The sequence below is a fragment of the Mandrillus leucophaeus genome, unplaced genomic scaffold (genome assembly GCF_000951045.1).
Source record: "Mandrillus leucophaeus isolate KB7577 unplaced genomic scaffold, Mleu.le_1.0 Scaffold523, whole genome shotgun sequence".
Taxonomy (NCBI): domain Eukaryota; kingdom Metazoa; phylum Chordata; class Mammalia; order Primates; family Cercopithecidae; genus Mandrillus; species Mandrillus leucophaeus.
In genome coordinates, this window is record NW_012105620.1 from 1,111,870 (window position 1) to 1,129,085 (window position 17,216).

The following is a 17,216-nucleotide window of genomic DNA, read 5'->3' on the forward strand; positions in this document are numbered from 1 at the left end:
CATCGTAGTTACTCTCTCAGAGCCTCTCTTTTATATAGTAGCACCAGGCCTCCTTTTCTAGTATAAAGGTTCATCCCTGGTTGCATATTACAATCACTGGGGAGCTCACATAAAGAATACTACATCCCGGGTCCCACCAAATACCAATTAAATCAAAATGTCTAGAGGTGGGACCTGGGCATTGGTAGTTTTAAAGAGCTTAGTGAGTCTAATGAACGACCATGGTTGAAAACCAATGTACTATTATTTTAGCCAGTCTTTAAGCTATGCTCCTTCCTTTGTTGTTGGTGTTTTATTTTTGCACCTTCCTTTGTTTTAAGAGCCTGTCTCTTAGTGTTGCTGTATGTTATTGGTTTGAATATATATTATGCATGTATATGTGTGTGTATATGTGTATATATATGTGTGTATGTGTATATATGTATATACATATGTAGATACACACATATATGTATATATTGAAATTTGTATTATATAATATATAATATACATATATAAAATTTATATTACTAAAGGGACTATAGAAATTGAAAGAATCTGTTCACATAATAACATCTTGAAGTGACTGCAGGCTGATGACTACCTACTAAATTCACTATGTTGAAAAAATATGATGAGGGCTTTTTCCAAAGAAAACTTTCTGGACACAAGTGAACATTCACTCTCTACTATGGGATGGCAGCCACTGTAACTCTCATGTTGATTGGATCTACCCAGTCTCAAGAACAAAGAGAACTGAGAAATCACCTAGGTACTCCAAGGCTTAAATGCAAGGCACTGAGAAAGAAGGCTGACTTTCTACTGTATAATTTTCTTGGCTGCCCAAGTACTGTATTTGTATGCCCTAGAATTTGGAAAATACTGTAAGGCATTGCTTGTTTCTTTTTCTCCCATAGACTCAGATTCTTGTGTATAGCATGAAAAGCAGTTGTTAATGTGGAACAATGCCCTATATTTCCTTTTCCAGACTGGCTGCAGACTGGCTGTTCCAGACTGGCTGTTTCTGTTTCCTGTGGAATTGTGGAGCCCTTTACTGCATTTGTTGTTAGACTTGATCTTAGGGTCATTCTTGCTGGATTCCATTGAGACAGAGAGAAGAATAATTCAGGAAGCATTCCCATGTCACTTGACGCATAAATGACTCTGGTGACATTGATCACATAATCCCTCCCCCTTGCATTATCTACAAGGCTGCCATATAACTCTGCTTCACTTTGCTGGTGCAGATCTGCCCACTAAGTTTACAAGAGAGAAACAGGTACAGTCATGCAAATTGATTTTATTTGTGAAAGCATTAAGAAGCCACAGAAAATGAAATGAAACAGTTATTTAAACTGCCCCCTTGATAGTCATAATTATCCAGCTGAGGTATTTCTTTGAGAGAAGAATATAGACACCAGGCCCACGAGGGTCTCCACATCTATTTTTACAGCCAAAGGAAGTGACCCCTCGGAAAACACCGTTGCACAACAAAGGGCTTCCAGAATCTCCCTGGAGGAAAACAAGAGGGGTCAGTGTTCAGCATTACCACTAGTGAAATGGAAGAAATTCTGTAGCGTTTAATATGAGTTAAGACCAACCTTGACCTCATTGAAGATAGTGCTTAAAAATTAAAACATTTGGAAATATTTTAGTATTTTTGAATTGGTTCACTTGGTTTATTTATGAGCCAGTGAAAATCAAAATGAAACTTGCACATGTTATCAGCTAATTTTGAGACTGTTGCTCTGCTTTTGGAAAGGAAAGTCTCCTGTTTGTCATTTTCTCAAAATGCTTAATAACTCAAGTGGCAAAATAGTCAAATGCAGATGGTACATTGAAGCAAAGAATAAAAACTATGTTTTCTGGTTCTTCTAGCAGATAATTGCTTTCCAAAAGAAACAAAACCAAATCAGTCCCTTTCAGGCAAAAGTGGGCCTTATAGAGATACGAAATAAAGAACCATGTTAGAACCCGGGATCCTCCCTGGACAGGTATAGTTCCCCTGCCTGTTACAGTAATGGCATTTGCAGAATTAGTCCTTTAGGTTTAATTCATCAATAGCCAATTTCGGGGTGTTGAGAGAACAGGGAAAGATTGCCAAGCTTCAGTGGTGGCAGGTGGCTGGTGGGATGGGAACTAACATCTTAGTATGCTGCCGTGGCCTTAGGATGCTGCATGTGGGTTCCAAAAGCATGAAGGTTCTGGGTTCCTGGGAGCCCAGCGTGGTGGACGAGGGAGGGAATGGGGGAACTAGGGCAGAGAAGAGAAAGTGGACAGGTACTAAAGACAAATGTTTTCTTTTCCTGGGATTTGACTAGCTTTGGTTCTGAAGGCAAGACATAGATCTAGGGAAGGACAGAGATCTTTGGATTTCTCAATCTCTGGTAACTCCCAAACCATGCATACTGCATACCCTTCTTCAGGTAAGACTCTGTAAGGTCTTTGGGACAAATGAGAAATGCAAGCTAGTATTCAGTTTAAAAATCTGTAAAATGTTTCTTCTATCCTTGTCTTTAAGCATGGCCCTGTCCCACCCCTTCTCAGGGGGTTCTAGGATGGAAGCTTACACATTTTCTGGTATGAGTCATGCTTTGAACATTGAACAGCATGTTTACTGGGGATTAAACTAAGCTCTGGGAAGCTATAGGGTCTGGCTGGAAATATTCAGCCAGGCTTGACAGACATTTCAGACACACCGATGTTAAATGGCAGAGGAACGTAGTGGAGAAGGAGAGGGAATGTACTGAAATGGGGAAAGCGTACTGAATGGCCTTGAGGAACCTTAACTTCAACTCTTCTAAGTGTTGTATATCTTCAAGTTTAGATCTCTGTATGTTAATATGAAAAATGAGACCAAACATTGCTTCTTAGTAATTTTTGTAAGAAGTCAAACATATGTAGTGCATGCACCCCATGCACTAGCAGTGAGCTTCTTATTTTTGATTAATGACTCACTTGAGCTGAGCACATTCATGTATTTGACTGGGGTTTTATTAAATTTATTTCAAGAAACTCCAGGATCCTGTAGAAGCCAGTGCCATGACAAAACAAAGCATGATGTTACATTTTCTCTGTCTGCATGACTTACTTCAATAGCTAAATGTGGGATCTTATTTTACTTACATCGCACGAGTCTTTTCCACCTCGGAGGCTTCCGGCACAAACCATATTCATTCCAATCACAGGGTTAAAATTATAGTGCTTTGGATCATTGCAGATTTTTCTGTCTATGATGGTGATATTGACTTCTCTCAGCTTATCGGACTGAGATGCACTATTGTGAATCCTCCCCCACCCTGCAACTTGGCACATGGTTCCTGGTTTCACGTCATCCCCCTTTTTAGGCAGATGAAGGATAGTCACATATTTGTTAATTTTTGCTTTTTCAGTTAGCTGTTGGAAGAAAAACATAAAGTGTTAATGGGATAAGATAAATATTTACATTTTAACTTAAATTATAGTCCAAATTTTCAGGATCCTCTTTATGTGAGTTTTTACAACAGGGGCACCAAGGAAATGTTTTCATGTTGGTGGCCAGATTGTAGAAGGTTCTATGACTTTTGAGAAGACAATCAAAGACACGTACCTGTAAAAGTTTAAGATCACCTTCGTGTGTGGCTGGGTCATAGCATGGATAGGGAAACTCTTTCTTAACACACATTATCTGTTTTTCTCGCTCTTTCCTGGTCATTGAGTGAGCCCCAAGAATGACCTGGGACCTTTTGTCCCTGAGAACAGATACAACATTATTTACTGGATTTATTCTTCGTATTAGCAATTGAGCATATATGCTGATCAGTTTCACTGTCCCATTTGTAAGTATGGAGGTGGGGAGACTTCTTTGTGGCTCAGAAAGAAAATGTGTGCTTTAAAAAATAAAATAATATTTGTGAATAAAAGAATGTTTATGAATTCATCGTAGTCATCATCACCAACTTGTTTATAAAAAGGTAAACTAGGTTCATTGAAAAACAAGAGAATTCCATGGCAGCAAAGCCAAGCCTTGTGCTTGTCTGCCCCTCTACCCCTGCCTTATTTAGCTGTGATGGAGAATTACTTATTAGCTGTGATGGGAAGCAAAGATCTCAGTAGTCCAGGGACAAAGCAAAAAGCAGCCAATAGTTGTAAAGTAATGTAATGAAGGGGTCTTTTTAAGAAAACAACAAACTCAAATGGGAAAACTTTCAGAAACAGATTGCCCCATGGAGGACCCTATTTGCATGGCATTGAGTGTGTTGAAGGGATGGTGGTCTGAAGGAGGGGTTCAGGAGTCTTTTTTTTCTCTTAAAGATTCATTTTGGTTATCAAAATCAAAATGCTTTCTGATGAACTGATGGTTAAGGCTATCATCATTCACAACCTAGTATAAACTACACCAACCAGATTATGCACACTGCCTCTTTTCCATTACATCAGCTGAGATTAGTCTCACTTAAACGATCACATGTACCCCCAACATATGTGCAACTATTATATGTCAATAAAAAGTAAATAATAAAAAATAAAAGAAAAAGACCTTAGAACAGTGCTTTCCAGTAGAGCATATTTTTATAATGAAATGTTCTATTTATCTGCACTAGCCACATGTGGCTACTGAGGACTTGAAATGTGGCTAGTGCGATTGAGGAACTAATTTGATATTTTATTTAACTTTAATTGATTGAAATTTACATAGCTACCTCTAACTAGTGGCTATCATATTGAATGGCCTAGGTTTACAGGCTTGATTTACAGAGTAGGAAAAGACAAGGCCTGGGAAGAGGTTGAATGTAGCGGTTGACAGGAGTGAAGAGGCGGCCAAAGATGTGACAGGAATTCACCGAGGCATACAAGAAGGCATTGGACACAAGCTTTCTGTACTTGATGGTTGCACCCAGGGCTCTGAGGGGGCACTGAAAGTTTCACCCTTCCATGCTGAGGCTAATTGTACCTGGGCATGCAGTCATGACAGAAGCAAAGCTCTGCAGCACCTGTACCCAATGACTTAGTGGAAATCTACAGAAAGAGCTTGTGGATGCTGCTTCCTCATTGCCTGATTCTTTGTGGCAAGTCTGGGCTTAACTTCCTTTTAGGCTTAAGCAAGTGCCTAAAGACTTAAGCGACATGAAGATACATGTGAACCTCCCATGGCTTTAGTGGGATCTACTATTTATTTTATTTTATTTATTTTATTTTATTTTGAGATGGAGTCTCACTCTTGTTGCCTAGGCTGGAGTGCAATGGCGCGATCTCGGCTCACTGCAACCTCCGTCTCCTAGGTTCAAGCAATTCTCCTGCCTCAGCCTCCAAAGTAGCTGGGATTACAGACATGCACCACCATGCCTGGCTAATTTTGTATTTTTAGTAGAGATGGGGTTTCACCATGTTGGCCAGGCTAGTCTCAAACTCCTGACCTCATGTGATCCACCTGCCTTGGCCTCCCAAAGTGCTGGGATTACAGGTGTGAGCCACTGTGCCTGGTCTGCTCTTTTTATTAATGTTTCCCCAAATTAGAGTATCTTTACAAACTTTTTTAAAAAAACCCAGGCACTTACAAGTTACAGTGAGCTGCAGTCAACACCCATTCTTTTGCAATCAAAGCCCCAGCACAGATGGTTTTTCTGTCAAGACTAAGTAGGACCATGTAGGGTCTTGAATGAGGAGTTACTTCATTTCCTCCAATAATTTCTTCACAGACATCTGTTCAATGGAAAAAGACAAATCAGATTGGTGTTCAACCCCAAAGAGCTCTACACAAAGTCATGTTTCTAAGACCAGCCATACTTTTTGCACTCAGAGAGGAAGTCTGGTTGAGAGCATTTCCCCTTGTTTTCACTCTATGTAGACCTGCAGACATCTGATGCAAATCCTATTCCTGTTGGACTTCAGGGTCCTGCTCTTCCACACATAGAAGCCAGGCCATTGACTGTTCCAGGATCATTAGGCTAGATGTCACAAACCAGCAACCTCAGGCCCCAGGGCAGAAAGCTCTGCCTTGGTCTTTACCATCAACAGTTGCTGCAGGAGATGCCAGTGGTAGTGACAACCTCAAGTGCTTCCACCCTTTTTGGCTAAGTATTAATTTTGGGGAAATAGATAAGACTTTTAGAAGCCTCATAACTTCCCTTTTAACCCCAAGCCATTGCAAAAACACAGCTTATGAACCAATATTAGCATCATTTGGCTGTGACCCTACCCCTCAGTCCTTTGGTCATTATGGGAGTTTTGGTTATTAAATTGCACTGTTCTCACTCATAAGTTAAGAAAATAACATCGATTACACCTCCCTTTCAATCTCTAGACCAAACCATGTGGTTTAATCTAAGGTATTTTCCACTGAGATATGGAAGAGAGGAGAGAAGATACTATATGCCGAGAATTCTGCCTAAGTGACATTTCCTTGATGATGATAGTGTAGAAGTAGAGACCCGGGAACAGTGAGACCTAAACACAAGGCAAACCATACATGCTGATAGATAGAGCACCTTATGTCTTAGTGATACACTCTGGGCTCTCCACCTCCTGCACCAGATGTTCTTGGATTCTCCCAAAATACTTTTGCTGAGACTCATGGTTTCTTGAATAGGGCACAGTGCCTCTTGTTCCATAATTAGGACTAAGTCATTGCCAAATTCACAGGCAAGTATTAATGGCAGCTATAGAAGCCTTTCGTAAGATTTTATGAGGGTGAGAGCAAGGAGGAGAGTGACCACATGAAATGTGGCTAGTGTGATTTGAAAAAGCAGAGGTCTCTGCTTTTAAAAAGGGAACTGGGAGGAAGAAATTCTAGACTCTAGAAATAAAAGGGTAAAGAGCTTATAGAAACAAGAGAACTTCACCCAATCCCAATTTTCCTAGAATGATTCATGTACAGATAGATTTCAACCGTGCCTTGCTTTGCTGTGTCTGTTCCTTATATGGGCCCACACTGCCCTCTCTGAACACAGGAAACAAAGAGGAGCACAGCAGTTTGCTTTTGTTGTTTCCTTTGAAGAAAAGATATGGCTGGATTTATCTGCCCTGTTTTTTCTGTATGGAGAATTTAACATGCCTGAATATAGTCATACTATGCCCTGCTTATAACATAGCCAACCTTTGTCTCAAATGTCCTGCAGTCTTGTTATTTTTATATTTCTTCCCTCTCTATCTTTTTTTTTTGGGGGAGGGGACAGAGTCCTGCTCTGTCGCCAGGCTGGAGTGCAGTGGTGCGATCTCAGCTCATTGCAACCTCTGACTCTCTGGTTCAAGCAATTCTCTTGCCTCAGCCTCCCGAGTAGCTGGGATTACAGGCATGCACCACCATGCCCAACTAATTTTTGTGTTTTTAGTGGAGACAAGGTTTCACCATGTTGGCCAAGATGGTCTCGATCTCTTGACCTTGTGAACCACCCGCCTCAGCCTCCCAAAGTCTTCTCATATTTAGGTGCATGATAAACCAGAGTTCTTTGGGAATTCCTGGCAAGTTAGGTTATTACATAAGTCCCTGCCTCCAAAAGCTGATGAATCATGGGAAAAACCATGGTTGGCTCCATATTGCTACAGCTCGAGTGTAGTCCTCACTTCCTAGTAGGTTCTTCAAGGGAAATCTGGAGCTCCCTAAGAGCTGTCACCCTTTCAGTGGTGATACCATGAATTATACAGCATTTTAACCCATGCATGCGCAACTCATGCAAAAGCAGAAATATTGATTACCATTTGGTAGACAAAAAATTAGCTTAATAAAAAATATTATAGCACTCCCAAAGGGTTAACGAGGGAACTGGCCTAATGTCTTAATGTATTGCCAAAGAGTCTCTAGACCTGAGAAATAAGTATAAAAATTCTAATAATTCCTGATTCACTTTTGGTGTCTAGGTCAGATTTGTCTTAGTTTTCTTTAAATGATCTATGCATTTTCTGCAGCAGGAAAGGCTGAGTTGACTAACTTGCCACTATTCCTTTCCTGGAAGGTACTATTTGTTTTACTATCACGAGAGTTTTGTTCACTCATTTTTACATTGTCTTTTTTGGCAGTTTTCAAGTTACAAATTGGCAGCAATAAGCATTGGTGGTTCTGCTATCTTTTGCAAAATAATCGTGAGAAGAAAAGATTTTTTTCTTCTAAAATACAGAAATATTTAAAATCCAAGAAAGAATGCTATTTTAAAAAAAATAGAGACAGGGTCTCACTATGTTGCCCTGCCTGGACTCAAACTCCTGCTCTCATGCAATCCTTCCACCTCAGCCTTCCTAGTAGCTGGGACTACAGGCATGTGCCATTGTGCCTGGCTAAACATTTTAAGGCTTGGGGGAAAACATCTTCTTTCAGTATAGGAAGGTAATATTACCAAAAGTTCATTGAAAGTCTGCTCCATTTTGCTTCGTGGTCATAATGGAAATGAGAAGAATCAGTCTTACCTTCAGGAATTAGCACAAGAAAAATGACAACTGAGAGAGAGGATGCCAGAAATCTGTAGGAGTTCCTCATTGTGACTGCTGTCCCACATCAATCAACCTGAAAATCTGTTTTCAGTTCTTAACTGCCTCCATCTATATACTGAGAGTAAAAAGGATGTGGTTTCCTTTCTTTTTTTTTTTTCAAATTTCAAAGTTTAGCATTAGGAAACCAAATCCAAATAAGTGAGAATGGTGGATGATGGCTCACTGTCAGCAGGCATGTTTTCCTTTGCTAGGACTGTTGAGGGGGGTGCTGGAATTCTACAAGGTGGGAGGGGGGCAAGGGACCTTGTTGCCATTAGAGTACACCAGGGAAGACTGTAAAGTGTCTCAGCTAAGATTTTGAAGATGCTTTCATCATCTGCAATATTATCTACAGTATCCATGACTGGAAACTCTTGAAGACTTAAATTAGAGTTTTAATAAAAGTCCTCAAAATTGGTCACCAATCAAACTTCTTTCTAGCTATCTCCTTGGGTTATATAAGAATTAGCAGGCCAAGTGCAAGGTGAGGACAGGAGGGAGATTTATTTACATAGAGGCTCCTGCCTGGATTTTCCTTCCCCACTTTGTGGTGAGTGTTTATTGTGCTTCTGTCTGGTCTGTGGCAGGTGTGGGGACATGGGCTGGAGGGGGTAGGGGCTCTTGGCCCTTTCCAGCTCTCTGTGCATTCCTGATTGTCTAGTTTCACAACTTTAGATACTGAAAGTATCTCTGAGTTTCCCTCCCACCCTCCCTTCCTGCCTTTCTTTCTTTCTTTCTTCTGAATAGGTTTAGCTGAGAAAAGAAGTGGGAGTCATTTTTGTTCCAATGTTGGGGAATGTCTCTCTCTAAGAAGAGTCAACTTCAGTCCTTGGAGGAACAGTATGCAGTGTGCTTTCTATCAGAAATGAGTTCAGCTCTCTTTCTGAGCTGAGGATGTGGTCTCCAATACAATACAAATGGTCAGATGTGCTGTCAGGATGTTGGGTACTGAACCAACCATCCCCATAGTTAACACTCTGATGACTTCAAACCTAGTGGTTACTTCTTTAGAAATCAAGTGACTTTAGAAGGGAGCCCTGCTGAGACCCCTGTGTTTCTTTTTCTCAGATATTACAAGTGTATCAAAGGTTCATCATTTTCAGTAATAGCAATAAGGTACCCTGCTACTGGGTGAGTAATTTTAGTGCAGACCTAAAAAAGTCAAATTGTAATTAACTACACCTACTGAAAAATTCTTAAAGAAAACATTGACAATTTTGTTTATTTTTATGTGAATGGTTGCTCTTCTTCCATTTATGTTGACTTCTAACAACTTTATGGGACATAATTCACACACCATAAAGGTCACCCATTTAGAGCATATGAGTCAATGGATTTTAGTATATTTGCAGAGTCGTGCAGCCATCACCATAATCTAATTCTAGAACATCTTCATTATCCCCGAAGAAGCCTTGTATCCATTAGCAGTCACTCTCTTTAGGCAACCTGCAATCTATGTCTCTATGGAATTTGCCTATTCTGGACATTTCTTATAAATGAACCATACAGTATGTGGTCTTTTGTGACTGACTGTGTTCTCTTAGCATAATGCTTTTGAGTTTCATCTACAGCATAACATGTATCAGTACTTCATTCCTTTTTATTACCAAATAATCCGTCATATGGATATAGCACATTTTATTTGTCCATTCATTGGTTGATGGACATTTGGGTTGTTTCCCCTTTTTAGCTATTATGAATAATGCTTCTGTGAACATTTATGTACAAATCTTTATGTGGACATATGTTCTGATTTCTGTTGGGTCTATACCTAAGAGTGGAATTGCTTGGTCATGTGGTAACTGTATATTTAACATTTTGAGAAACTTCTAAACTGTTTTCCAAAGTGGCTGTATCAATTTATATTTCCACCAACAATGTACAAAGGTTCTAATTTCTCTACATCATTTCAATATATTTTTAAAAAATAATCACTATTTTAGTGGGTGTGAAATAGCATCTCATTGTGATTTTGACTTGTATTTCCCTAATGATGAATGATGTTGAGTTTCTTTTCATGTGCCTACTTGCCACTCATATATCTTCTTTGGCAAAATGTCTATTCAAATTATTTGCTCTTTTTAAAATTGTGTTATTTGTCTTTTTATTATTGAGGTATAAGTGTCCTTTAAACATTCTGGATACGAATTTGTCATCAGACATATGATTTGCAAATATTTTCTCCAAGTCTGTGGGTTGTCTTTTTTTTCTTGATGATGTCTTTCGAAGCACAAAAGTTTCTAATTTTAATGACTTACAACTTAATCTTTTTAATCCCTTTTGCCTTTGGTGTGATGTCTAATAAATTATTAACTAATCCAACATCATAAAGATTTACTCCTACATTTTCTTCTAAGATTGTTATAGTTCTATTTTGTTTTTACCTTTAGGCCTTTTTTTAAAGTTAAATTTCTCATATAGTTTGAGTTAATTTTTGTGTATGGCTGATGTGGGGTCCAACTTCATTCTTTTGCATGTGAATATTCAGCTGTCCAGCATTATCTTTTGAAAAGACTATTCTTTCCCTGTGGAATTGCCTTGGCCCTTTTGTTGAAAATTAAAGGTAAGAGTTTATTTCTGGCCTCTCAGTTCTATAATATATATGCATATGTCTATGCCAGTACCACACTGTCTTGATTACTGAAGCTTTGTAGAAACTTTTGAAATGGAACGGCTTGAGTCCACCAACTTTGTTCTAATAATTTTTTCCAAGATTGTTTTAGCTGTGAAATATGAATGTTAACAATTATGTATGCAGTGATTTCTTTACATTCTTGGGAAAAATTTTAATTTATTGTAATGTGAATGAGCCGTTGCAATGTGATAAGCCAGCAGTTCTCAAAGTATGGTCTGTGGACTCCTAGGGGGTCCTGAGACAAGTCGTGAGGTCAAAACTATTTTCATAACAACACCAAGATATTGCTTTCCCCCGCCAAACCCCACCGTGTGTCGACATTTACACCGATTGTACAAAGGCAATGAAGGGTAAAACTTTGGGTGCCTTAGTGGGAATCAGAGCAGTAACACCAAACTGTGCTAGTAGTCATCGTATTCTTCATTGTCAGGCACTTTCAAAAGAAAAAACTGGAACAAAACACAGTTTTATGCAAGAATGTCATTGACGAAGCAGTAAAAGCAGTCAAATAATTTAAATTTAATAATCTTGATCACGTTGTAAATGTCTTTTTAATATTCACTGTGGTATGGAAAGTATGCAAAGCATGCATAAGGCACTTCGGCTGTACAAGGGCTGTCTTGAGGAAAAGCACTAGAGCAATTGAGTTGTGAACTGATCTGTCTCTTTTCTTGGAATACTGTTTTTACTTGAAAGAATGCTGATGAGGAATGATTACTCGGACATGGACATTTGGTGGACATTTTCTCAAATGTGAAGGAAATGAACCCGATACCTTAAATAAGTTAACTGATAATTTTTGTTGCTAATGATACAATTAGAGCTTTCAAGAGAAAGAATTTTGGGGAAACGTGTCTGCTGTCACAAGCTTGATCTCTTTCCAACACTTAAAGATTTTCCTGATGAGATGGTGGTAGTATTAACAAATATGACTTTTAAATATCGTGTAGTGAAATGTGTCAACATTTGGAAAATCTGCATAATTCAGTGAATTGAGAGTTTCCGAAAGGGCAATGTGTGCTGTTACACGCATTTGGTTTTGAATTTGCTGTGCTCTTTCCAAGGCACCGGAGTAGTGAATCAGCTATTGAGAAAAATGGCTGGAATCATATTAATTAATTGATTAATTACACAGACATTTATTGAATGCCTATTAGATGCCTGGTGTAATGCTAGATGCCAAGGATAAGAAGCAAAGGGTATCATTTGCTACTCTGGTAGTCATCTATTTCTTGACATAGCGGTAGTTAAGGAGGTGTGTTCACTGTGATAATTCATGGAAAAATAAAATGTGTACAAGGGGGAGGGAAACTGCCTGCTTAAGGCATAGACTTTCAGAGCTGGTAGAGTTATGGGGGTTTATAATTTATTCATTCATTTTGTAAAAATATTTATTAAACACCTAGATACTGGGAATACATCAGTGAGCAAAACGGACAAAAATCTCTGCCCTTATGGAACTTACATTCTAGTGGGAGGAGACAGAATTAAGTAATAATTATCAATATGATAAATAAGATATATAATATATTAGAAAATGATATAAAAAAGTTGACGGTTAGAGGTAGAGAGTGTGAATTGGGCATGCATGCATTGTGAGAAGGTGGCACTTTAGCAAAGACTTGAAGGAGGGTGAGGGTGTTAGCCATGAAGATATCTGGAAAAGGGCTGGAAGACTAGCGTAGTTCGAGAGAAGTGAGTGAGGGAAGCACAGAAGGAAATGAGTTTAGAAAAATAGTGGGGGACAAAACTGTGAGGGCCTGTGGGTCACTGTATGGACTCTGCCCCTTACCTTAAGTGAGATAAAGAGTCATGTAGGTCATGAGAGGGGGAGTGACATGATCTGATGTGCTTTAATGGGATCACTTTGGTGACTGTGGGGAACAGACTGAACAGGAACCAGGATGGAAGTCGGAAGATTAGGAGGAAATTGCAGTGATTCAGGCTGGAGAGGATGGTGGCTTGGATCTGTGGGGCAGTGGGAGGTGGGTGAATTCTGATCTGTTTTGAAATTAAGACAGGTAGAAATCTCTTGCAGATTTGGTGTGCAGTATCCAAGAGAGGAGTCAAAGAAGACTCCAGAATTTTTGATCTGAGCTACTGGGAAGGTGGAGTTGCCATGAAATAAAATGGGGACGTCTGGAGCTGAAGCAGGTGTGGAGGGGAAGATGGAGAGGATGGGTTGTGTCTGAGACGTCTGCTAGACATGTGAACAGAGCTATAGAGTAAGGTGGCTGGATTAGGGAGATGCCTGAGCTACAAACATGGATTGGGAATTATCAGCATGTAGATGGCACACTGTCTATAGAGTCAGAGAGCCTAGCCCCCACTGAGAAAGGAGTGAGTGTGGATGGAGAAGAATTTCCCAGGACCTATCAGAGGGTCACCCTATCTTGAAAGTGGAGGAGAAGAGGAGCGACCAGCAATGGCCACTGAGGAGGAGAGACCTGTGAGGTGGGAGTGAGGCCAGGAGACTGTGGTGTCTTGGAAACCAGCGAAGTCAGTGCCACCAAGAGGAGGAGAGTCCACTGGTGCCACATGCTGCTGAGAAGGTAAGTGAAAAGGGACGAGAATGGACCATCGGATTTCACAAGGCTAACAAGGTAACAAGGTGGAGGTCTTTGCAAGAGTCATTTCTTAGAGTGTGCGGCAAAAACCATATTAGAGTTGAAGAGAACAGGAGAGAAATTTGAGTGAAGACATCTCATTGGAGGAATTCTGATGTAAAGAAAAGCAGAGAAATGGGGAAATGCCTGGAGAGAGAAATCTTTTTCTTTTTTAGATGAGAAGAAAAATGCATGTTTGTGTGTTTTGTCATTTACAAGTGTGTGGGATTGTACCTTGCGTACAAATGGTAGCCTGTCTGAAAAGAAATCATTAATGAAAGCTTCCACTCTACATGATTAGCTGAGACTGAATCACAACACTTATTATCTACCCATGGCAAAAGATGTCTCTTGAGAAAAAGTTCTTTGATTCAGTGACCATTTGCTTTATTCAGAACTTGAAGATGGTTACTTTTGTGTTTCCTGTTAAAAGAAAGTCAATCCAGGAAAGGCCAGCATATCCTTTACTCTTCCAAACAGAGTTCCAAAATGTCTATGGCCCTTAGAATTTAGAGTTCAGTGTTCTATTCATGTAGGAGTGTGGGGAGAGATGAAGGGGGATTTATACTTCTCACCATATACTTCTATATATTTTAATTTTTTACAAAAAATTCAATAATAAACATAATGAGAAAGATCTAGTGTGTATTTTAGATATTTGGAAAATTTGAAGTTTGAGGCTAGGAATAGTTCAGGACAATTGCATCATTTATTAATTATAAGTGGACTAAAGTATCATATGCCAGCAGGCCTCAGTTCAGCCAGCATGTTGATGTGCATTTTGCCTTAGCTAGCCGATTTATACATCCAAGCCCTGAACTTAGTTCTGTTATTATTAATAAATTGTGATACATAACAAAGAAAAATGGCTCCTTTTACCAGCTACCATTTATGTCTCATCTTTTTCTCTGGAAGAGCAGAATTATAAAAAACTCACTCTCTAACACGTCTGACTGATTTATCCAATTTAATTCATCAAACATTACTTGAGGGCCCACCATGTGCCAGGCAGTGTGCCCAGCACTGTAAATACTGAGGGAACAAGGGCATGATTGCTGCCCTTGAAGCATTTGAAGTCTAGCAGAAGACAAGAAGAACACCACAGATAATGAGGACACCTGCTTCAGATTCTGATAACATGGAGCAGAACAAGAATATACCACATTAAGAAAGTAATTGGAGAAAAGATAGATAATATTTCATACTCCCAGCAGCCATCACAATTAGCCCCTGAGATCAGCCCTATATTTAAACAAACTTATACACATTCTGGATTTCTGACTAGAATGGCCACAGACTTCACAACAGCCTGGTAGAAAGATCATTGGTCTGCAAGGCAGACACCGGCTCCATCACTAAAACGTTTAAGATCTTGAGCAGGGAATTAGTTTGTGCCTCCATTTTCACACCTGTTAACTGAGAATAGTGACACATAGGGTGTAAAATGAAATGGTCTCAGAATTTGAAGTCAAGAATTGTCCATCCTCCAACTTCACATCTCCTAGGATGGGTATCATCAAAAAACAGAAAATAACAAGTGCTGGTGAGGATGTGGAGAAACTGAAACCCTCATCCACTACTGGTGGGGATGTGAAGTGGTGCAGCCACTGTGGACAACAGTGAACAATGGTTAAACATAGGGTTTCCAAATGACCAAGCAATTTTAGCCTGCATTAGGCCATTCTTGCATTGCTATAAAGAAATACCTGAGACTGGGCAATTTATAAAGAAAAGAGACTTCATTGACTCACAGTTCTGCAGGCTGTACAAGCATGGCACCGGCATCAGCTAGGCTTCTGGAGAGGCCTCAGGGAGCTTTTACTCCTGGTGGAAGGTGAAGTGGGAGCAGGCACATCACATGGTGAGAGCGGGAGTGAGGTTGGGGGGAGGTGTCACACATTTGAATATGTAGTGTATATGCTATTCAGTTGTGAATTGGTGGGACGCATGTAACAGCTTATCAACGTGGAGGCACTGGTACTTGATAGCCTCTTAAGGAAAATTTGCTTCCAAATTTTAAGCTAGAAAGTCACTGGAATAACTTTTACAATACATGGCCTTTTATATTTCTGGTATGTATGTTAAGAACTGTGTACAAATTGAAATGTCTGTATTGATCCTCGGCCAATAAAATCTCAATTATGAAAGAAAAATGTGAATTTACTTCTTCCCATGAATTATCTTCATCTTTTATTTTTTAATTATGCATTTTTTTTCAAAATTATTTTCATAGAATACATTTTCACATTAGAGATTCCCATAGTGTGAACATAACGATTTATTACTTATGGTTTTATATTTGTGGACGGATTGTTTTAGAACAAGTAGAACAAATTTGAGGATTAAGTCTCAGTTTATACTTTGTAATAGTTTGATATATCTACAAGGGGAACCTTGCCCTTAAATGGAACCTCTCTATATTCAGAAGCACTCCAAGCTATTTTTCTTAAGATTTAGAAATTGATAATGTGAGATATCAGCATTTCCTAATTTTAAAATTTCCCTAGTATATGCAACCATCAGTAGGTGGTATCTACTGAATAGAGAAGGAAGTTTTAAAAAATTAAACACTATCTAAGTTTCTGCAAAGTTTTTATTCATGAATTAACAGTATTTCCCTTTGTCCACTACTCCCAGGGCAAATACAGAAGTTTGATTATATATTAATAGTAATAAAGCTGGATTCTCTTTAAGAGATTGATAAATTAAAAGGCTCATATATCATGTTTTGTTATACTATGAGTCTTTTGAGAAGCTGGGAGGCAACCCCATTAACTCACCAGAATACAGAACTCAGTCTCACAACTTCTTAGACAAAATTCCTCTCAAACCTTTTCCTTAAAGATTAAATTCTGAAAATAATCTTGTGATTAAGAGAAGAAGGCTGTCCACCAATGGACTCATCTTCTATTTCTTCCTGATTGTGAGTTGAACGGCATGACAACACAGAGGAAAAGAAGCATACATCAATTCTTCAAAGTATTAAGTCAGAAAGGTCAGAGCTTCCACAGCATGGCAACAGTTTTGCAGATGTCCACATCGTGATGGTTGAAATAGCAAAGCCCAGCAAAGTTTAAAACTGAAATTGCCAAAAGCCCTGCCTTGGCAGCTTTCTGCCAAATGTCCCTATGAACAGAGTAACAACTTGTTCAAAGCCCCAGTGACCATGAAGAGTGAGGGTTGCAGCCAGGGAGTAGTCCATCGCAGAGCAAGGATTCAAATAAGCAGCCAGAAGCCGACCCAGGAGCAAAACACTGACAACCCTTTCACTAGTCCAGTGGAGACATGCAGTCTTGGAACCAGAATGGTGGCTCAGTGACAAGTGAATGTGCTGCACTCCACACCAGTCTGGTGTAGGTCGGTCCTGAAGAAATGCTGAGATATGAGCAGGTCTGAACACTGGGGTTTGCAGCAACAGAGCTCGGCTTCCTTGGGCACTGCAAAGGGCACTCAGCCTCCAGAGAACCGCCATCTTATTCCTGAGGGCTCAAGGACACCCACCAACCCCTGTCTTCACTCTTTCCCTTCCTTCCTTCCTTCCTTCCTTCCTTCCT

At 39.6% G+C, this 17,216-nt stretch overlaps 2 protein-coding genes across 3 annotated transcripts; both read right to left on the reverse strand.

Moving 5' to 3' along the window:
• Positions 1-1,259: 1,259 nt before the first annotated feature.
• GZMA (granzyme A (granzyme 1, cytotoxic T-lymphocyte-associated serine esterase 3)) lies at positions 1,260-10,690 on the reverse strand. 2 transcript variants are annotated; one of them, XM_011996766.1, is made up of 5 exons: positions 10,676-10,690; positions 5,517-5,649; positions 3,569-3,710; positions 3,106-3,375; positions 1,260-1,491 (listed from the first exon to the last, which is right to left on the reverse strand). In XM_011996766.1, exons 2-5 carry the CDS (start codon positions 5,603-5,605, stop codon positions 1,330-1,332), a joined length of 663 nt encoding a protein of 220 aa, XP_011852156.1. In that variant the 5' UTR covers positions 5,606-5,649; positions 10,676-10,690; the 3' UTR covers positions 1,260-1,329. The 2 variants fall into 2 exon arrangements, with proteins under 2 accessions (XP_011852156.1, XP_011852155.1); XM_011996765.1 differs by lacking the exon at positions 10,676-10,690 and adding an exon at positions 8,359-8,465 and having other exon boundaries at positions 5,517-5,661.
• A 5,249-nt stretch (positions 10,691-15,939) lies between these two features.
• On the reverse strand, positions 15,940-17,170 carry LOC105551506 (succinate dehydrogenase [ubiquinone] cytochrome b small subunit, mitochondrial-like). The gene is given in 2 exon segments (XM_011996767.1): positions 15,940-16,798; positions 16,801-17,170. Coding segments are annotated over 2 exon segments (474 nt in total). The 5' UTR covers positions 17,135-17,170; the 3' UTR covers positions 15,940-16,658.
• Positions 17,171-17,216: the final 46 nt, after the last annotated feature.